General features: G+C 39.4%; 3 protein-coding genes across 5 annotated transcripts in view; 1 reads left to right on the top strand and 2 right to left on the bottom strand.

The window, feature by feature from the left end:
- LOC132782136 (uncharacterized protein C7orf50) overlaps window positions 1-23,056 on the top strand; it is a 112,484-nt gene that overhangs the window by 17,886 nt on the left and 71,542 nt on the right. The gene's annotated exons all lie outside the window — the stretch shown is intronic.
- Window positions 663-4,754, bottom strand: LOC132782133 (G-protein coupled estrogen receptor 1). Its single transcript, XM_060786830.2, has 2 exons — window positions 3,980-4,754; window positions 663-2,028 (listed from the first exon to the last, which is right to left on the bottom strand). The coding sequence occupies exon 2, from the start codon at window positions 1,704-1,706 to the stop codon at window positions 663-665; it is 1,044 nt and encodes a 347-aa protein (XP_060642813.1). The 5' UTR covers window positions 1,707-2,028; window positions 3,980-4,754.
- On the bottom strand, window positions 10,000-20,117 carry LOC132782134 (G-protein coupled estrogen receptor 1-like). The gene is made up of 2 exons (XM_060786831.2): window positions 19,721-20,117; window positions 10,000-12,263 (listed from the first exon to the last, which is right to left on the bottom strand). The coding sequence occupies exon 2, from the start codon at window positions 12,223-12,225 to the stop codon at window positions 11,182-11,184; it is 1,044 nt and encodes a 347-aa protein (XP_060642814.2). The 5' UTR covers window positions 12,226-12,263; window positions 19,721-20,117; the 3' UTR covers window positions 10,000-11,181.

Below are 23,056 nucleotides of genomic sequence, written 5' to 3' on the forward strand. Positions count from 1 at the left end.
ACTTTGATTTGATATTTCTGTACATTTGGCTAAGGTTTGTGGAAACTATTCCTTTATTTTGGGGTTTCACTTACAAACTGGTACGTGCTCATGGGAATGTCAGGGATTTGTAAATCATAAAAAAATATGGCAAAAAAGAGGTCTCCACTGTAATTCTAGAGTGATTTTCTGTTTTTCTTAAGTCGCTGTATGTAACAGAATGCATCTGTCTAAATATAGTATTGTGTTCTGAACCGTGTAGCTCTCTAAACCAAATTTGTAAGCAGATATACTTGGGATGGAAAAATCAATGACTTTTATTGATGTTCATAGCAATATGTACTATTGCGTTTTTCCAGTCTTATTGTCATTTTATTGTTTTGTTCAGGGCATCCAATATATGCAAGAAAACTAACAACATTGGATAATTCTATTATGGTCATGTCCTTCCTTTCATAATATTTCTAGTATCTTATTATTTGTGAGTGAACAAATTCAACCAACCTTCCACAAGCCATTTATTCTTATTCAAACTTAAATCAGATCTGGATAATATGTAATCTTTTACATATTCTCATAAAAATAGAGTACAAATCTGTGCACAGGTCAAAATGTACATTTTTTTCCTGTTAGTAATCAGCATTGTGATCATGTTCTGTCATGGTACCTTGATACAGGCTAAATCAAACCTCTGACTGCTCAGTGCTATCAGTAATGACTGATTTCAGAGTGGCATGACAAAAACGATGTAAAACGGACACTTTGGTTTTCTGCTCGATGTACAGTTTTAGTTTGTCTCTGAAAGTCTCACCTAGGAAGCTGTAGATAAGGGGGTTCAAACAGCTGTTGGAGAAGGCTGCAAGGTTCACAATATGTCCCGTTAAGGGGTAATTATGTCTGAAAGACTGGCCCCTTGATGAGGTTTGGTCTGTCTTTTGGAGCAGTTGTACACTTATGAAGACATTTTCAGGAAGCCAGCAGATGAAGAAGACAAGAACAACAACTACAATCATGCGAAGCGCTTTCTGTCGGCGGAGGCGCAGACTTTGGTGCCTGTGGGCTCTTACCAGGACTCGAACAATTAACGAATAGCAAAGGCCAATGATGGCAAATGGGATGATGAACCCCAATGTTATTTCAAGCCACTGGATTTCTTTTACATCTGCAAAACAGAAGGAAACCTCTCCGGCGTGTTGCAGATATACAGCTGTAAAGGGAACTAATGTTGCAGAGATAGAAGCCAGCCAGATGAGACCACAACTTAATCTGGCATGTTCCATTGTGCGAAACAAGTTGGACCTCATGACTTTTGCCAGGGCTATGTACCTGTCAAAGCTCATCCATGTTAGGAAGAATATGCTACTGTACATATTGATTTGAAGGAACAAAGACATGAAAGTACAAATGATGGCAATATCGTAATACTTTACATCAAGATTAAAAACTTCGATGAGGGAGTCAGCAACTAAAATGAGATCTGCTGCAGCAAGGTTTATAAAGTATAGGTCAGGAATAGTCATCTTCTCACGAAAACTGATATTCACCACTAAAATAAGGATGTTCCCTACAAAGCCGATAGGAAAAAGGAAAATTGTGTAAAGACAGGACAAAAAAAGACCTATAACGTATTGCTGGTGTTCTGATTTGTCTGAAAGAGTTTTGTTTTGGGTGTACAAACATGATCCATTGCAAAGTACTGGAGATGTGGATGCTGTGTAAACTTCCATGGCTAAGGTTTTCTTCTTGGTAGATCTCTTGTACCTTCAGTGGCAAGGTGCTAAAATTGTTGGTGGATCCAAAACAATCTGAAGAAATAATTCTTGTAAATCTGGCAAGGCAGAAGCAATTCAAATCAGAGCTTTAAGAAAGGTCGGCTATTCTTCATTGTGACAAGCCACAAAAACAATCTTTATGTTCTGTAATACATTATATTTTTAATGGTATTGATGACTTCAGGTATATACATTTTTCTTTGCTTAGAGGCTGAATGACGGAGAATCATAATAGCTCTGTTTACTTCAGTTTAGGCAGCACTTAATACTGTTGGACCTGGAATTAATGAAAGAAAAAATTATTAATCTTGTGCCTAGAAGATTGAACGTGTACCATCATTTATGACTGTTACTGGCATTTGTTCACTGCTAATTCATAACTAGTCTTTTAGTTATAAAATATGTTCATTTAATTAACTGAACCATAAAGACCTGAGCACACATGATAAGTACATTTTAAAAAACCATGCAGTTACAGGGTATCCATTCAGTGCAATGTGCAAAACATCCTCCTGGCATTGCTCTTATCAAAATAAGATAAAAATCAGGGGGGAAAACAGTTGTGGAAGCAATAAGGGGGAACTTCCTGTTCTATCGTACCTTTCACATAAATGATAAAGTAAATTTTAATAAATAATCCCACAGTGCACCCATTTGTTACAAAACCGACGACACCTTTATTTACTAGCCAGAGGAAAGGATAGGATTCCTTCTCATTTCTTTTACCCTCTGTTTCTTACAAAGGCCCCATTTCAAACTTAACAGTAAGATTTGTATTTGTAATTGCTTTTCAGTGATCCTGAAAAATTATTTTCACTTGCTGAATATAAAGGCTGTATTATACCTGGATTACTACGAAGCTTTGTTGTGTTGTATTTTTAGATTAAGGCATTCTTCCACAATATAGTTAATCATGTAGTCATTTGATTTCCTAACAGATAGTTTAAGAATAACCTCTCTCTGCTTAACTTTTTTGGTTTGCTTTTGTTCCTAAACAATAGCATAAATCGCTTTTACAAACCAATGGAAAGTAGATGAATAGAATTGGTTAAGAAAATAATGTTATGATTTATTCTTTCAACTATACAGGCAGTCCCCAAATTTTGTAGATTTGTTCTTATGTTGAATTTGTTTGTAATTCAGAACAGGTAAGTGTAACTCCAGGCGCGCGTGTGTGTATATATTGCTTACCTGTGCAGCATTTAATTTTTGCCAGATGTGTAAGCCATCTTGAGTCCCCTTTGGGGTCAAGAAAGGTGGGGTAGAAATGAAGTAAACAATAAATAAATAAATAAATTGTGTGTGTGTGTGTGTGTGTACATGCACTTGCATCCATGTTTTGGATAGGAAGGGTTAACACCCCTGTGGTGTTTGTTTTGCTCTCTGTGCTCTTGTTCAGAAGATCTCACCTCACTTTCTGTCCTGTGAGAATTGGATTTTGAGAAATCTGACTTGTTGTAGAAACAGGGATTGGTGATAAAGCTTCAGTGGAGACACCTTTTCCCCATTAGTGGATTTCCCTTCTGAGGGGAAGATTTCTCTCACTTCCTGTTGTCCCACCCCAGTCTTAACTATGAGTCATTTCCAAGTCAGATGGTTGTAACTCAGGGACTACCCGTACTCCTATGGTAATTGTACTGCTTTAGAGGCTGTACCAAGGTCTGCATGTAATCTGGTCTATCAGTGAAGTCTCCAGTCACAAATAATAAGAGACAATGTTCAGATGATTCTGGATTGTACACAAGGCCGATTCTAGTGCAGTTCAGTCAGATATCTAAAAACATATTTTATTTCTATGTGCACCTTTTAAAGAACTGAAACATTTAATAGCAAGAAATTCAAGTCTTGCCAATCAAACTAGAGGTATACTGATGCTCAGAGTTTTTACATTCAGATGTTTAAAACAATACCTTTTTCTGGTGGATTGTTTTTCTTGGTTCCTTTAGGCTGTTTATTTTATTTTAAACACCTTTCAAAAACCTTGGGACATATACATTTTTTCTTTTACTCATTGTCTGCTTTCGGCAATCCTACTTCATACAGGAAAATAATAAGCTAACATGCTAGTATACTGAGCATCATTTCCTCAGCCTCCACCAAAAAGCAGTATATTTCACAAGCATATAGTGAGAGATATTAAAAGAGACAAACATTAAGAGGTTTTGCAGGAGAAGCTCTGAAGGAGTTCTATCGCAAGAATTAAAACCTGGGGTGAGAGTCGGTCCTACCTTCTTTTGGTGGGTCCTTATTTCTTCTTTTGACGGCCTCTGGTTTTTGGTAAGCTCAAACATGTGATGCCTTGCAGCCTTTGCCACCAAGATGATTTCCGTAGAACCATTCAACAGGCCGATTCACTCAGGGTGCTTCCAAATCCCGATGCAGCAGGTGGACGCTTGGTCTCCATCTGCCTCCGAAGGAAACTACTTGACAACTGAACAAACTCCACCTGGTGGCTGCCAGAATTGTTCCACTGGCTGTGGGAGAAGACTTCAGCAGCTACACTGAATCCTGTTTCCTCACTGGAAGGGATGAGGCAAGGGCTTTGCTTTGCTTGTGGGAGGGAGGGAGGTCTGTCTTCTTTCAATTTTGGTTTACTGTGTGTAAAGCACCCCTTTCGATATATGACAATAATCATCATAATATCTGCGTAACATTAATGTTGAACGTTTCTCAGCTTATTTTTATGTACATAATCTCAGAACGTTAGACACCTTATCTTCGTATTCTGACAACAAGGTATTTATTACACAGCAAAGGATGTTTGGGCTAAGATTCATCAAATAAAAGCACCCTTTGCCCTGCAGCAAATTGGTTTTGAAACTGAGCTGGACCATCAAAAGCAGTATAACAAGGGGGCACTGGCAAGGGTTGCAAAGGAAGTTTGGCAATAACAACAAGGAGAAGGGCCGTCCTTCCCCAATAATTGGAAGCAAGACAGAGTGTGCAAGTGTACGCAATTATACATGCTTGAATGTTCACTTTAATTTACATAAGGTACGTCATTTTCTTGGCTTGGCTTCAGGGTTACTTGCTTATATGTCTCATATTTTTAATATGTTTTTAAAATGCAACTCTGTCATGACATATGCAGCCTATTCCTCATCCCCTGACCTATATCTGTGCCTTCCCCCAGGAACTTTCCACTTTTCACTAACAAAAGGGAACATTTCTGCTCTTAGAAAATTCAAAGAGTAGGGGTTCCCCTTTAATACAAAGCACAGACCCTCCATGTTTTTCCTCCCATAAGGGTCTTTTATTCAGTCCTCTTATTAAAAAATGTTAAGGTGGCTCAGATTGGGTTGAGTCCCTGGTGAGAAGATCAAGCTCATATTCCCAAATTTAGGGCTAAAAGAGTGTTAACTAACAAAGCTATTGCCTCAGCTTCCCTGTTTACTTCAGTTGAATAGTTCATCTGCCTGTAAAAGATAGTAAAGGTTTTCCCCTGACATTAAATCTAGTTGTGTCCGACTCTGGGGGTGGTGCTCATCTCAATTTCTAAGCTGAAGAGCCGTTGTTGTCCGTAGATGCCTCCAAGGTCATATGGCCAGCATGACAGCATGGAGCTCCGTTACCTTCCTGCCAGAGCAATACCTATTGATCTACTCGCATTTGCATGCTTTCGAACTGCTAGGTTGGCGGAAGCTGGGGCTAACAGCGGGGGCTCACCCTGCTCCCCGGATTCAAACCACCGCCCTTTTAGTTAGCAAGTTCAGCAGCTCAGCAGTTTAACCCACTGCGCCACCAGGCGCTCCTGTGGCACAACTTTATTAGCCCACAGAAAATTTTCCATTAACTGAAGCTGCTGTGAATGAATGTCTGGGATACATTTCTCTGTTTCTGTACAAATATCATTCTGAGCTATCCAATTACACTGTAATGATTTAGCTTGTTCTTGTTTTTAATTAAATCAACAGAAAGTAATTGTTGCATTAAAGTTATACATTGCTTTTAGTTGGGAGCCAAAAATGGGATTAACATTTGCTGAATGTACTATTGAGAATTTCTTTTCTCTTTGTCTCACTTGATAATATTTTACTATTCATATTTATTCAGATGTGTATCTCCTTTTTGCACATGGCATTACATTGTGGCATCACAGGAGACAGGGGGGAAATGTCACTTTTCCACTCGCATTGAATACCATTATCAAAGTACACTATTATACCTTAGCTACAATTTTCATCTGTTGTATTATCTGTAAAAATAATACAAAACTTTAAAACACAAACACTCATAGTCTAATAGATTTATCAGCAAAGGATGGGTGCAGAACACGATTATATATTTTATTTTGTTGGAAATGAAAGTTATTGCTCTCTTCACGATAACTGAAACTTAAACCACAGTTCCCCAGAGAAATACATACAATATTAAAAACACATCACATCCCCACAGGCTCCAGGTAAAGAGCTAATGCAGGCTCCATGTGCTTACTGTGTACTCAGACCAGCTATTGGCAATCAACTTTGTTTGGATCTTGGTGATCTTTCCCATTTAGCTCATGGGTTGTTATAACAGTATGTTCTTAATTGCTGCAGGGAGGGAAAAGGCTTGGGTGGCTGAATAGGAGCAGGTAGGTTTTCCTCATGACTGGGCAAATACTCAAATGCCGAAAATCTTCCAACATCCTGTTTGTGCTTACGATAACGTTGAATTTTGAAATTATTGGATAGTCATTTAGGCTAATGAAATCTTTTAAATGTTTATTATCATCATACATGGTGGAAAACATTTGACTAGTTTTGCTTACCCTGATATAGATAGTCCCCCACCCCCATTTGAAAGCCAATTCATAGCAGGCTGTCAGTCTTAGTACAAAGCAGGGCTAAACTGGTTTTCAGTGGGTAGGAGGACATGATTAATTCCTGACCCCATGGCCACTCATTTATTTCCACACAAATCCATGAAAGGGTTAGATATGGAGACCTTATTGCCTAAAGGCAAACTTGCCTGAAAATTTATTTATTTATTTATTTCAGTTACTTCTACCCTGCCCTTCTCACCCCCGAGGGGGGACTCAGGGCGGCTTACAAAAAAGGCACAATACGATACCTCTATCAAATATACATACATACATAAAAGCAATTAAACAGTTAACAAGTTAAAAACATCAATACATAACAGAGTAGTAAACAATCTCATGCTCAGTGTTCAGAGTTCCATAAATCCATTCCGTTCCATCAATTCCTGCCCATCATCAAGGTCTTTCCTTTAGCTGCCAGAATGTCCAAAAGCCTGGTCCCACATCCAGGTCTTCAATTTTTTTCTGAATGAAAAAAGGGAAGTCGCTGATCTAATCTCCCCGGGGAGTGAGTTCCACAGGTGAGGGGCCACCATCGAGAAGGCCCTGTTCCTCGTCCCCGCCAGCCTCACTTGTGATAGAGGCGGGGTCGAGAGCAGGGCCTCCCCAGAAGATCTTAGACTCCAAGGTGGGACGTAGAGGGAGATCCGTTCGGACAGATACACTGGGCCGGAACCGTATAGGGTTTTGTAGGTCAAAACCAGCACTTTGAATTGTGCTCAGAATTGGATCGGCAGCCAGTGGAGCTGACACAACAGGGGGGTGGTATGCTCCCTGTATGCCGCTCCGGTGAGCAGTCTGGCTGCCTCCCGCTGGACTAGTTGGAGTTTCCAAGCAGTCTTCAAAGGCAACCCCACGTAGAGTGCGTTGCAGTAATCTAATCGGGATGTAACAAGAGCGTGGACCACCGTGGCCAGATTCGACTTCCCAAGGTACGGGTGCAGCTGGCGCACAAGTTTTAATTGTGCAAAAGCACTCCCGGCCACCGCCGAGACCTGGGGTTCCAGGCTCAGCGATGAGTCCAGGATCACTCCCAAGCTGCGAACCTGCGTCTTCAGGGGGAGTGTAACCCCGTCTAACACAGGCTGTAGCCCTATGCCCTGTTCAGCCTTACGACTAACCAGTAGGACCTCTGTCTTATCTGGATTCAATTTCAATTTGTTAGATCTCATCCAGTCCGACACAGCAGCCAAGCACCGTTTCAAGGTCTGGACAGCCTCCTTGGTGACAGGTGGAAAGGAGTGACAGATTTGGACATCATCTGTGTAGAGATAACATCTCATTCCGAAACTCCGGATGATCTCTCCCAGCGGCTTCATATAGATGTTAAATAACATCGGGGACAGAATTGAACCCTGTGGGACTCCACACAACAACGGTTGTGGGGCCGAACAGGTGTCACCCAATAACACCTTCTGGGACCGTCCCTCAAGGAGGTAGTAATTAGCCCTGTGCTTTAGTAATTAGCTCTGTCTTTAGGAAACGATGGGTCCATAAACTGACACTTTATTCTGATTCATCTGCAGATCTTGAGGAGAGAAAGAATCAGTTGTAATCATGGGGGTGTATTTGGGTATGGTCTACCAGCCCCAGCCCCACCTCCATATCAGTAAAGCTCTTGATAGCAGTTCACAAAGAACTACAGGATCCTCATCTGCTACATGCTACACCTTTGCATTGTGCTCCTTGCCCGTAGAAGTCCTTTCTGTGCCCAGGGAGGTGATCATATGTGCCCACATCTGCCCATACTCCTCTGTTAGGAAGATGAGCAATGTGCTAGTAGAGCAGAATATCAGAATTATATTTATCCCCATATCTCAATCAGCTGGACAGCATCCTCCAAGCCCTCTCCTGGCTCTGATGCATATTGCACACGAAACCCAGCATATTTGGCAGTCATTGAGTCATTTCCAAACATGGTGATGTTTGCAGGAAGCACTAGGGATGAAATAGTGTTTCTGGGAGAGGTCGCAATATGTGAACATACACAAGAGTTCAGGATAGTTGTTTACCTATTATTGCTTTGATTGTGCCTGCATGGTAGGGGATTGGACTAGATGTCCACGTGGTCTCTTCCAACTCTATGATTCTATTACTATTTCTGGAGGTTATTCAGGTGAGATGAGTGTCACAGTTAGCCCTCTGTTTCCATGGGTTTTTTTAACCCAGAGATTCAATCAACCACAATTTGAAAATATTTGGGGGCGGGGGTTCAGAACACAAACCTAGAGCACTACACTGCATAGGGATATTTAGCTGTAGTCTTCTGCTATTGTACATATCCCCAGGATTTTCCCAGCACTAATAATAATTGCGCACAATTTTAGATAAGGGAACACCATTTTGCCATGTCATTGTAACAAATGGGACTTGAGCATCAGTAGATTTTGGTATTCATGAAGGGTGGGATAGCTTCTAGAACCAAACCCCGACAGATACTGAGAACTCACTATAACATTATAACACTAAATACTTTAAGATTAATTTAATAACCTTAAATATATTGAGCTGTATAGTATCATAAATGTACATAACAGGATACATGGTAGCAAAGGATAGATCAAGAACAAGGACATGTTCCTACATCCAGCAACTTATAGAAGCAAGTGTGAGAATGCAGGGCTATAAACCCATGCAAATACATGTATTTAGGTTTCACTTCAGTTAGGGTTTGAGGAGGGATGTGTTGGAAGCCAATGTGTGTACGTGTGTCAGTGACCTTAGGTTTTTCATCATGAAACATTCTCCTTGTAGTTTTTTCCTTCTGTAAGAAACCTGTGAATGCTTCCTGAGTCAGATGTCTGCACATGATCTACTTAAAGGACGGTGTTATTTAGTCCTATCCTATTCACTTGGATTGTTTTTTTCAGGGTAGTATTAGCTTTGGTGAAGGGAGGGAATGTACACGGAAAAGATCCCATCATGTCAGGCATGTTGCTGGGGGGGGGGGGGCTTGAGGGGTTACAGCCCCCTCCCCCCAAATTCTCATGGTGGTCCGCGAGAAGGCCTTACTGGCACATTATTTAAACTATTATGTTTATTCATATCATGATCTGATCACCATGCTCAATATATCCCATATGCATGGGGGTATTGGGGTAACGACACAAAAGGTTTGCTAGGGTAGACCCTCTTTCACTCAGACTCAGCCTCCCCTCCCCCCCCCCCCCCCGAATCAAACTCAGCTCCCCCCGAATCAAAATCTTGGCTACAGGCCTGCATCATGTGTAATATAAATAAAAAAGACTACCTTTTGGGACCTTTTTGGATTGGTTGTTTTTAAGTTCTGGTAAATATCTAAATTCAGTGTGTCTTAGGTTACAACTAAATCTTTCAATATAACATTTTGACCCTCAAACTGTTGTCTCCCTGCAGGGCTGACTCCCTATTACGTTTTACATGCTCCTTCTTCTGTTCATATCAGGGTTTTTTAAAAAAATACCAAACTCACTTGGAATACTGTTTATTGCACAGCTTAATGAAAGAGCTATTGTCATTATTGCCTTTAGGTTTTTCTTGCCCTTGTGATTGGCATAGTTTCAGTGCTCTCTCCATAACCATTTTAAGGGGTCAGAATTACCATAGAATATGGACATGATGTTCTCCTGATGTGCCTTATTCTCTTCAGTAGCTCACCTTATAGATCTGTTACATTGTTGGTCGTCTTGTTTGGGTTTTTTGTTAAGCTTTGCCGAATGGGTTTAAGCCTTCCTTAACCCTGGGAAATTAATTTGAAGCCCAGAACAACAGTTTTGTTTGTAGAAGCAGTAGGTTTCCCCCATCCCACTGAAAATAAGTCTTTTTGAAACCTTGAATGGTGCAGCAGTTCATTTGGTTAGGAAGTCTGAATGGGCTCTGTTCTACCAGCAAAAAACAGTGTCCCTTTAGTTCTCCTTTCAATTCCTTTTAGTATGTTTGGTTCTCTGCAGGATGTCTAATCTAATGAGACTGCAAGTTCTTCTGTTGTCACATGCATTGTTGACTGATTCCATGAACTGGAAAGTCTTTTAGAAGCAAACGTATCCTTGAACAGGCTGGCTTTACTTTTCTTGGGACTGAAAAAATAGAATTGAGTGTTTGGTTGGGATGAATAAAAATCAGGAAAAGGAATCTCGCTGCAAGTGACTTGCATCCCTTGATGGGTTGTGGATAGTGACATCTTAGTTGGTGCTGTCAGTATGACAGACTTATTGGTAAAATAGTATGTTAATTCAATAGATGATAATATTAATTTTTCTTTCCTACACAGTCTTTCCACTGCATTTCCTCATCTTGTATACATTTGTATTGTAAACCCCAGCAGTCTTCAAAAAGTAAAATAAAAATAAGTCCATGACAGAAATAAAAAGTAGACAACATTTCTCTTCATTAAAGCTTCATTAAAGCTTCAAGTGATCCACACTGTTCTCCACTCTGCTGCCTGGACATCACCCACAAAAGCAAAGGATCAACATGTAATGACAACGCTTGCAAAGCCTGCAGTTATTTTGATCGCAGCTGTCTTTTTGCACCTAAGAACACCTCTTCTTAAGTAGCCAGCGTCTGGAGTAAATAAGGCAGGAAGCCTTTTATACATTCAGGTACCTCTTTTAAGCAGATGTTTAGCTATTTTTTAATACTGCTATTTTGTTAGTCCAAATTCAAGTGTGATTCATTTTCCGAAGGCACAGATGAAACTTCAGTGTGAAATTCACGTATTTCAAAAGTATTGTTGCCATCGCGTCTCCTGCAGACTTTTGTAAGTTTATTTACAATATGCAATAAGCCTGACCTGCATGGCTTATGAAGGAAAAGTATGATCAATAAGCTGAGACAGCTTTCACTAAACAGCATGATTTCTGCAATATTTGTGGTCAGCTCAGTTTGAATTGTCAGTTTTCTTCTGTATAACTTCAAAAGGGCCCTGTAGACAAGCATCACGTTGTAAAACAGGCGACATATAACCATGGTTATGCTGATAACAAAAACAGTCAAATAGGGCGTAAAACTTTGTCTTGAGGGGTCGATTTCTGTCCGGGTTTTTTTAACCAGCAAGAGAATGAAGAAGAATAGCTTGGCCAAAGACGGAATGCAGAAGCCAAGGCTAAATTTTATAATCTCATACTCGGGCCATGCAAATAAAGGATCTAATTGGCAGTCTGTTTTTTCGTGGTTATTCACTGTGCCCAGCATCGCTGTTACTATCAGGGCAGTACATAAGGCGTACGTCAATACCGATCCAATGCATACTCGTATGTTTTGGTGTGCCTTGCTGATGAAAGCATTCTGGGGTGGGTGCCTGCTGAAAAAAAAGCTCACCACCATTAGCACCCGAAGGTACTGAGAACTGAAGTAACTCAGGTTGAAAAAAAAGGACAGGATGCCACATTCGAAGTAGGATACTTTGAGATAGCCCGGCCTTGTGGTGACAGTGAATGACAGCAAAATCAGCACAATATTGCTGATGGTATGAGCAAAAATCACGATGTCCAATTTCTTCAAGGCACGGTGCATGCAGTTCTTGATTAAGATGCCTAAAATAATGATCCCAGCTATTAGACCAATCGGTACAAAGAGTACAATGTAGACATGCATAAGCATGGCTATTACATCATTGGAATGTATAATGTCTTTGCTATTTTGGCCTTCACTCCGGCTCGGGTACTTTAGCCATGACATATTATGAGAGACCATTCTTGTGGGAAAAGTTGGTTTCTTGGAGGTCCTGTAAACTGAAAGGACAATATAGTGAGTGACTTGAGAAATGTAATTCAGGCCTCCCATGGGAAGCAGTGCCAGCATGTGCCCTGTCAGAAAATATCAAATCCTGCTCTTGTCACATTAGGTGTAAGCTTGAAAAGTTAGCAAACTACGACACCCCCCTCCCCAATATACAATTACTACTACAAGTCAACAGCATTTTTTCACACAAAAACACAGCTATTTCAATTGTTTTTGAAGGATGTTTGAATGAGCTTGGGGAGAGAGTGTTTCTTTTTCTTTTCCAGGCCTTACAGATTTGATTATTTTCATATTTGATTAAAATGTTCTCTCTATGAATCTCTTGGACATCCAGTGTGATTATCTGGCCAACTTCCTCTTGTCATGCTGGAGGATCTAGAGTATGGGTCCTCAAACCTTTTAAACAGAGGGCCAGGTCACAGTCCCTCAAACTGTTGGAGGGCCGGATTATAATTTGGAAAAAACCATGAATGAATTCCTATGCACACTGCAAAAAACACTCAAAAACAATGCAATAATTAAAATGAAGAATTTTAACAAATATAAACTTATTAGTATTTCAATGGGAAGTGTGGGTCTGCTTTTGGCTGATGATACAGAATTGTTGTTGTGTACTTTCAAGAAGTTTCAGACTTAGGTTGACCCTGAGCGAGGGCCGGGTAAATGACCTTGGAGGGCCATATCCGGCCCCCGGCCCTTAGTTTGAGGATCCCTGATCTAGAGATTCCTAGAGAGGAATCTCTAGGTCCTTCAATACAATCCTATGGTCACCTTGTGGTGTAAATTGATCGTAGAGTCACACTGAAAGACCTCAAAGTTGCTAAAGTTGTTCTCTTAGATAAAAAATATATAACTGTTTCATTATTCACAGTTCAGTTTCACTGGGGCCCTCTTTCCATAACCCCGGGGAAGAACTGACATTAGTTAAATGGATGTGGACATTTAAGGCCCCTGCTTTCTCTGTAATGCATACCTTGGTTCTCAGCGTGATTTGGATATGAGACTCTGATTTGAGAACATCCTGTTTTTAGATGTTGATTGAGGTAGATTGGGTAGGTGCACCAATGTGAGAACAACCTGCCTTTGTCATCCTGAGCTGGAAAGCGTTAGTAGTTCTAATCTGCTCTGTGGTGGCTTTCTGTGATCTTACACATCTTCTCTCTTTGCTAGAGTTTTCAAAAAAGTGTTTTTAAAATTCTCCTTGACTTTGTGTGACATAGGAGGTCTGATATTCAGGCGATAGGAATCCAAACCTTTCCTCCCTCTCTGGCATGTAGAATTAATTGCATACTTTCTTGACTCATGGATAGTGTTAATACTGTTTATGGCTTTGAGATTCATGAAGAAGGGCTTAATATTTATAATAACCTGAACCCAACCATAGTCCAGTAACAGGACAGGCTGATTTCTGTACTGTCAACCAGCCAAGAAAACGATACATGCCACACAGTAGCCTTGTGAAAAACGAAAAATTTTCCATCTCCTAGCGTCCGCCTGCTCCTCAACCCTTTGTGATTTAGTGCACCATTATATTTTTGCATTCACTGGTACAAGGGAGCCTTGGTGTTTTGAAAGGTGGAGTGTAAATCAAGGTGGTGGTGATAAAAATGGCTGTGTTGATAATGATAGTGCTAGAGATCCTATTCTTCCCAAACTTGTAGATGTCTATGGCTTCTCTTTTAGCACTAGACCTTTTACAACATTTGTGAAAATTACCATTTCCCAGCATTACTAATAGCACCTTTTTATTTAAAGAGTGCATTTGCCTAAATCCCATGGTGCAGTTTGTAGGGATTGAAAAAAAGGTATATTGTTTCTTTCAGACTTAAAAGTTTTAGCTCTCTTCTCTGATTATTTCCTTAATTGCTAACTTTGGTCTCTGCATGTGCATGTTTATGTTTATAGTAGTTATAAATTCCTAAAGATAAGGGTTTCTTAAGGTAAAGATGACAGGGAATTATCTGTAATGGCTCAATCATGTGGTGCCGGCATGATTCTGTTACCAAGAGAAGGCATCATTTTTTCCTTAAGCAAATAATAGACTACGTAGAAAGATTCAATGGCTGTTTGCTCCTCAGAAAATGACTGCAATAAATATGGAACGTGTCATTTTATTGGCCACCTAAAAGCACAATTTGTTCATTATCAAAAAAGGTGATTTCCATATAGTTTGTTAGAGGAAATCCGTTGCCAATATTATTCTGGGATTTCAGAAAAGAAGATACAGGGCTTGTGTTGTGACAGGATAAACAGTTCATATTTAAAATAAAGTAGAAAACTATGGAGCTTTAAAAATCATTAGCACATTTTGAAAGCTAGTTTATAGTGCCTGCACATATCTGCAATTAACATATATAGCATGCTATGTTTGGTATTTCATCTTCTGTTTCCTTTCTAACATAAGCATTTCAGTTTTTGCATTAATCTCCAGATTTAATGCAGGGGCTTCTTCAAATCATTCAATAATATGCAAAGCTGATCTGTTCAAGCAGAGTGTATATGTACAATGAGTTGCTGTGGCACTCCAATGGCTTGGGTTTTTTCCTTATCAGAGGTTTCCATAGAGTGTCATCTAATAATAGAATAATGTTCTTCCATAAGGCTTTCTTATGCCTCTTTAATAGAGTTCTGTCACAGTTAGAAATTCTGCACTTTATATCACCCCATTAATTGCTATGCGGTGAGTCTCAAGCTGGTGATTGTGAAGCGCCAAGGTGCCTTTATTTTGTGTGTTTGTTAGGAACTGTCTTTTGAACTGTTAATTGGTTAGTGTGAGTATGTATAAAGGCCCCCCTCCCAATTCCATTTGGTCAGATCATCAAATAACAAGTCATAAGAATCAGTTCATAAGCATTCACTAAGTCTTGTTATGTATTTTTGAACTTACACAGTTGGGGATTATAGAATAGGGTCTTGACTGTGAAAGCTATATCAGACCTATGTCTCACTCAAACTCAAACTTTGTAGTCTGAGTGGGATTTGACTTTTTTGATCAAAACTTTTGCGTGTGTGTGTGTGTGTGTGTGTGTGTGTGTGTGTTTGTTTTGATAGATTCAGAGTTTCTGTTGCATCTCCGTGCCTACTTAGATGTGGAAAGGTACAACAGTGAGTTGGGTTGCTGTGAGTTTTCCTGGCTGTGTGACCATGTTCCAGAAGTATCCCCTCTTGATTTTTGCCTTCATCTGTGGCAGGCATCCTCAGAGGTTGTGGGGTCTGTTGGAAACTAGGCAAATGGGGTTTACAGATCTCTGCAATGTCCAGGTGGGAGAAAGAACTCTTGTCTGTTTGAGACAGGTGTGAATGTTGCAATTGGCCACCTTCATTGCCATTTAATGGCCTTGCAGCTTCATGGTCTGGCTGCTTACTGCCTGGGGGAAGTTTTGGTTGGGAGATGATTAGCTGGCCCTGATTGTTTCCTGTGTGGAATTCCCCTGTTTTTGAGTGTTGTTCTTTATTTACTATCCTGATTTGGTTGCCAGATGTTTTCTTCCTTTCTGTTGAAAACGTCCACCTGCCTGTGGATTTCAGTGGCTACTCTGTGTAGTCTGATATAGTAGTTGTTAGAGTGGTCCAGCATTTCTGTGTTCACAAATAATATGCTATGTCCAGGTTGGTTCATCAGGTGCTCTGCTATGGCTGAACTTCTCTGGTTAAAGTAGTCTGCAGTGCCAACTGTCTTATGTGCAAGAGAGTTGGCTTGCATAAAAAGCAGCAATATAATATATAAAGAGCCAGATATAATGAGTCAAAATCTATAGTCTATTTAGGTGTAGCATCCTGCTTCTCACAGCGAGACCTTTATCGCCAAAAACACTGGTAGAAACAGAAAGGCAAGATTGGCTACAGCGAAGCTGCTTTTCCGATGCTGTATGAAAGGGAGTACTAGATGTAGGAAAGCTGCACTCACAGCATAAGACTAAATTGTGTGTATGCATTGCAAGGGAAGGATTTGTCTGCTCGACTGACAGTCATTTCCCAATGCTCAGCAAGGAATTAGGATTTTGATGTAAATGGGATTAGTTTCTTTCCATTCAGCTACCAATATAAATTCTACTTCATTAATATATGTTGAACTGAAAAATCACTTGGGAGTTTCTTATAGTGGAAAAAAAAATCACAAAAAAGAATTTACTGAGAATAGTACATCCGCTGAAGCCTGAGCTGGTAGGTTATTAAAATGAGCTGTTTATATCCAAAGTGTTCCTTCCTTAAGTTTTAATAATACTGAATTTACTTGGTTTTAACTATTCAAGACCTAATTTATATAGTCTTCTGCCAACCTAGCAGTTTGAAAACATGCAAATGTGAGTAGATCAATAGATACTACTCCGGCGGGAAAGTAATGGCGTTCCATTCAGTCATGCCAACCATATGACCTTGGAGACATCTACGAACAATGCCGGCTCTTTGGCTTAGAAATGGAGATGAGCACCAACCTCCAGAGTCAGACACAACCACTTAATGTCAGGGGGAAACCTTTTCCTTTACCTAGTTCAAATGATATTTTATGTAGTATTTTAAGGGTGCACCTCGTCATTAATATATGTAGAATTTTAACGGTTTATGTAGTATTTTAATGGTGTATTTTGAATTGTATTTAATAATCTGTTTTTAATATATGTATTTGTTTGTCCTATATGTGAAAGACCTATGGTTTAAGCACTAAATAAACTACTTAAATGTAAAAAAAAAAAATTAAAATTAGCTGAAATTGGTCTCTGGTCTCATCCTTGTATCGGAGCATCAAGGACCACTGAAAGGCTATATTCTCCCTCTCCACCATTTGCTTCACTTTTCCATGCCTGAATTTTTTTAAAAGGAATATTTCACTCAGAAATGGTGCCTACCTGTCTTTCTCTATCCTGCCAAGTCCTTTGTAATTTTTTTCATGTCTTTGGGATGGGCTGTTATTGCAAATATTTGTAAGGTGCAGCATTTGGAGCCCTTACTTCAGTAGCAGACAGGTAAAAAAATATTTTAACACCCCACCACTGAAACTAAACAAGTTAATGTTGCTGAAACTCTTTCTTGGCCAACCTTGGTGCTAAGAAACACTGGATCTAGTGGTATGAGCACAGACTAAAATGAGAGGAATGAGGTTCTTTGACTACAGTTCCCATCACCCATCAGTATTAGTTGCGCTGACATGTTTTGATAAGAGTTGGGATCAAAAATATTTGGAGACACCCATGTTTCCAACTAATGTTTTCAGAGTATCTAAAATCAATTTGCAATTTTGATGAAAAAATATGTTGAGAAAACACATTTTATGTGTTCTCATTCTAATGAGAAACTAGTCTTGCATTTTATGAAATTTTGACTCTAAAGGGATCTGGATCATATGTATGTTTTTATTGGTATGCAAGTAGAAATATAGTAATGTATATCGCACATAGTTCTTTTAGTAGAGTGATACACGAGCATACAGAAACAAAAATTCCTATGATTATTTTGCCATCATCAAATATATTTGTCATTGAAAAGATTAGATTTGAATGTGTAAATGGCACATAGCAATTCTTCCCCCACCAAAAGAATATACAGTTATACCAACTGGCTATAATAAGAATGTTTAATGAACATTGTGTTGGTGTGATAAAACAAACAACAACTGTTGTTGTTGTTTATTCGTTCAGTCGTCTCCGACTCTTCGTGACCTCATGGACCAGCCCACGCCAGAGCTCCCTGTCGGCCGTTACCACCCCCAGCTCTCTCAAGGTCAGTCCAGTCACTTCAAGGATGCTTACTCTTCGGGAAAAGAAAATTTTCCTCGTTTCCTGCAGTTGCATAGCGCGATGGCATATTTTACTGCAGTGATTTGCAGTATATTTGCATAAAGTTGTATATATGCCAAATCCCTTTGCCTTACTTATTTGGTTCTACAGAATTAATTGCTTTGGATTGTCCATATTTCATGAAAATTATTCAGAATACATTGAGTGCAAGGTAGTGGCTTAGGAACTCGCTTCCTTCGTGGAGTTTTTTTTTTCTGTATCAATTTGTTGAGATTTCTGGGTATAATAGCCACAGGAATCAATGGAGTGGAGAAATTTAGGGAAGTGATCTAAGGAAATAGGTTATAGAGATCATAGAGATGAATTGTCTTGCTATTCTCAGACATTAAACTAGCATTTTTCATAGAACAAGCCAGATCTCTGCCTAAAATTTTGTGTTGCTTGCCGGGGAATATGAGTGATGGTAAGCAAGTTGCCTTTTAGGGCATTCTGATCTTCTCTGAAAGGAACTTGAAGAAGAGTTCACTATCACTAGAATATAGTGTTATCCTGTTAAAGTTAGAAATGATATTTATCAGTATTTTACAGCTATGGAAAACAGAGCACCAAAAATGTCCCATTTATTACAAAATAGTGGTAGGCAAAATTCTTTCGAATTCCCCTGCCTCCTTCTCACTTTTTGTTCTCCACCTTTTCTCCTGGTTCCCATTCTTCCATTTGTCTGGCCATTCTATTTTTAAAACAGAGCAGTGTTCTGTTAGTGCATTAAGGTTTATTTACTTTGGCAATGGGGGTAAAAATGTTCTGGAATCCTGTTCTCAGGCTCAAGATGCTCAGCTCATAAATTTTCCATTGCTGCCAATAGATGGAGCTGAACCACGACATGGAAGAGACAGCGAGTACCACAGGATAGGTCTCTCTAGACGAGAGAAAGAAAGCCAGGAGTTGAAACACCCCCCCCCCCCCCCCCGCATGCCTTTGCTTAAAACATTCAAGCCTTAAACTGACAGCTTATTTGAAAGCTTCCAAGCTATAGTACTATGTTTGGGAAGCATTGTTTTAGAAACCAAAACTGTTTTTGTATAGTTGTTTCAGCATATGAGAGCCCTACTTCCTTTTTTTTGGAAGAAAAAAGAAGTTGTTTCACCCACAGAATGTTTTGCACACAACTGCTAATGAATCTGTGTGGTTTTAACTTTGTAATACTACATTGGATTACAGTAGAACTTTAATTGGGTGGAGGAATTATGTCTGCAGAAACATATTTGAAAGTTAGGATGAGACATCTGTACAGAAGAATGTCAAAAGTTATGCTTAAATTTTGTCATTTCTGTAACTCTTCATTCTTTCTTTCCTCTAAAACGGAGAAGACAGAATTAATGCTTAATACAACTAGATAACTCTCCCCTCGCTCTTTGTTTAAATAGTTGAAGCATCTGGCTTCTTCAACATTTAAGACCTCTGTGACACTTATTCATCATGATTCATAAGAGTTTTGTAGTAGAAAAGTGGAAAAAATCCAGGCCTGTTTATAGTTTTTATAGCATGTCCCCCCCCCTCCCCCCAGATGAGACATTTATAGGCAGTTTGCATTGTTTCGAAATATTAGGAAAGGAAAGGAGGTTAAAAGTCCAGAACTCTTTTCATACGATATTTTTGGCTTTTACTAGAGTTGAAAATATTTCATATTCAAAACAAAATATATCACTTACCTGTGAAAGAAAATTTTCTGCAGATGCAACAGGCTTGTACTCTCTCTTTATGATCAGTTTGATGAAATTGCTGCTCAGAGAAAAATAGCAAACCGTTCTAGTGCAAATTCAGCTTCCTGTATGGAGTGACGTCTTCTGTTTAAGACTCAGACTACAAAAACCTACAGTTCTGTAGGGAACAGGACTTGGTTTCAAGTAATTCAAACCATACACGTTGCATCTCTGGCAGGCCTATGGCTCCATCATGTGACTCTAAAATTCACGTTGTCTTACGCAGGGGATATTTCGGTGCTTCAGAACAGAAACATAGTGTTTAGCCATATATTTTTGAGTATGTGAGGCCATCCAGTGGCTTCTCACTTAAGATTGTAGTTTATATTTAACACAAGAAGGCATTCTGCCTACATTTACTGATCCTTGGAAGGCATATTTTCTAAGAAAATATGTTTTGCATTTTTAAAAAATGCTGCAGTTATGAAAAAAAAAGTATCTTTCAAGCTCTTTCACCACGCATTCAGAAAGTGGTAATTAATACTTGTTAAAAATTAAAATATTGAAAAAGAAACACCTGGTCTTTGAAGCATAATTGTAATGTGTGTTCACCATGATTTGTTGTTGTTTATTCGTTCAGTTTCTTCCGACTCTTCGTGACCTCATGGACCAGCCCACGCCAGAGCTCCCTGTCAGCTGTCGCCACCCCCATCTCCTTCAAGGTCAAACCAGTCACTTCAAGGATAACATCCATCCATCTTGTCCTTGGTTGGCTTCTCTTCCTTTTTCCTTCCATTTTCCCCAGCATCATTCTCTTCTCCAAGCTTTCCTGTCTTCTCATTATGTGGCCAAAGTACTTTATCTTTGCCTCTAATATCTTTCCCTCCAGTAAGCAGCTCGACATTATTTCCTGGAGTATGGACTGGTTGGATCTTCTTTCGATCCAAGGCACTCTCAGAATTTTCCTCCAACACCAGTTTTCCTTTGTTCAATCTTCCTTATGGTCTAGCTCTCATATCCATAGGCTACTACGGGGAACACCATTGCTTTCATTATGGGGATCTTCATTTCCAGTGTGATGTCTCTACTCTTCATTATTTGATCAAGATTGGTCCTTGCTCTCTTCCCAAGAAGTAAACATCTTCTGATTTTCTGGCTGCAGTCTTGCAGTAATCTTTGCACCTAGAAATACAAAGTATGTCACTGCCTCCACATTTTCTCCCTCCTTTTGCCAGTTATCAATCAGTCTGGTTGCATTATCTTGGATTTTTTGATGTTTAACTGCAACCCATCTCTTGCCCTTTCTTCTTTTACCTTGGTCAGAAGGCTCCTCAGCTCCTCCTCGCTTTCAGCCATCAAAGTGGTATCATCTTCATGCCTAAGGTTGTTAATGTTTCATCCAGCAATTTTAACTCCAGCCTTGGTATATTATTAATATATTACTATAAGTGTCTAAACTGCTTCCTATGGTCACTTCACAGGTTTCAACTTGGATTTGTGATCTGTAAATAGTTACTCTTACTTAAAGCTGTCTGGAGTGTGCTACTCTGGGAGAAAGTCAGGATCTAAATCAACAAAATATTTTTGTGTTGTATGCATTTTGTATATTATTCTCTTTTAACTTCTTATGTTATGTTTTTCTAAACTGATAGGTCAAGAATAGGATAAATGCCACCTGGGAGACACATAAGACAGTTTTTAAGCCTGTGTCAAGCCCTCATTAAAAATAGTAATGTTTCTGTGTCCCCCAATTCCACTAAGGGCATGCCAAGGTGGAAAGTCCCACAATATCTGAATGTGGACTCTGATATCCCAGTTCAAAGCAAATATTCTGGGATTTTCTGCCTTGATATTCTGAGATATAGAGCTGTGTGGAAGGGCCCTCGGTGTTTTGGAAATGAGTTTAAAGCCCAAGAGTGCCTTTTCTCAGTCAGTAATCTAAATAATTTCAACTGAAAAAAGGTCTGTTCTGGGCCTAAAACTCTCCAGAGATCCCTCAGAAGATGACAAAATTGCCCCCCCCCCCAATTGTCCCTGGGGACTGGGGACTCTTGAAATAGGTCAAAATAAAAAAATAGAGGCGGCACCAGTGCAGCTCCCAAACTCTCCACTGTTACCTATTTGAATAGACATACACATAAAAACTAATGTGTAATTCTGGTCCACAGTGACCACTACTTAATGGTGCATGTCAGTAATATAGGATAAAATGTGGTATAACTCTCAACACTTTTCATTTGCATAGTGAAGTCATTTGCTTGCACAGTTGCATAGTTGCCTCCTTCCAAAAGCTATCATTGTACAGAGGAATCAGAAGTTAGCGTTCTTCCCAAGCATGGCCCTCCTTCAACATTTATGTAATCTTAATTTGGTTCAGTGAAATCAGCATTAGATATAGTCAGTTAAATGAGATCACTGAGAAAACAAACTTTTATTCAGTTACCAAAGGGTGAGAAGGAAGAGGGTTTTCTCTGTGAATGTTTTATAGATGTTATTTAAACCAGTTACATGATTGAATGGCAATTTAGGGCTAGTCATTTTACAGCTTAATAAGTTGTAGCTCTTATAAAGGGAAGTATTGAACAAAGTTAGAATTAGTTGAAAATCGAATTCCTTCTTTCTCATTGCCAAGGCACTGCCGTGATCACTTCTCACATGGTCAGTTTCCAAAGATTGTGATGATAATTTTCCATACAGTTTTCCACAGGCAAAGTGGAAATTTGGCCATGTTACTAAGCATGTGTGTCCTCCTTTTGAGTGTTTATAGCCCGTCAGAATAATAGGCACTTCTCTCTACTAGACATTTGTGTTCTTGCACCCCTATATTGTGGTGTTTGTTCTTTGTGATGAAGTTGATAATTGCTTTCCGTCACTTCTCCCATATTAAATGATATCTCAAAGCAGTGTCTTTGTGATATTTGCCAATATCTCAGTGGCTTCCTGGAATTAGAACAGGCATTCAACTCTCACAATTCCTAACAGCCTACCTGCTGTTCGGAATTGTGAGAGTTGAAGTCCAAAACACCTGGAGGGCCAAAGTTTGCCCATGCCTGGACTAGAAGCACATTTCAGAAACTTTGAATTAGAAGGAAGATACAGGTTGCAAATAAAGCTTGCAGACATTTCCCTTTTGCTTTTTAAAAAGCCTATGTTAATGTGAATGTGGCAAAAAGAATTACCCAAAATCATTGCGGTTGTGATAAGGGTCATTTCCTAACCAACAATATAATATGTCTTGGACTTACTTATGGTGTTCTTTTATTTGGAAGTGGAAATATTGTTCAGTTATGCAATCGCTTATCTGGCATTTTGAATCCAATGCAATCATAATAATAATCCTTGAAA

Source organism: Anolis sagrei, chromosome Y, assembly GCF_037176765.1.
Source record: "Anolis sagrei isolate rAnoSag1 chromosome Y, rAnoSag1.mat, whole genome shotgun sequence".
NCBI lineage: Eukaryota > Metazoa > Chordata > Lepidosauria > Squamata > Dactyloidae > Anolis > Anolis sagrei.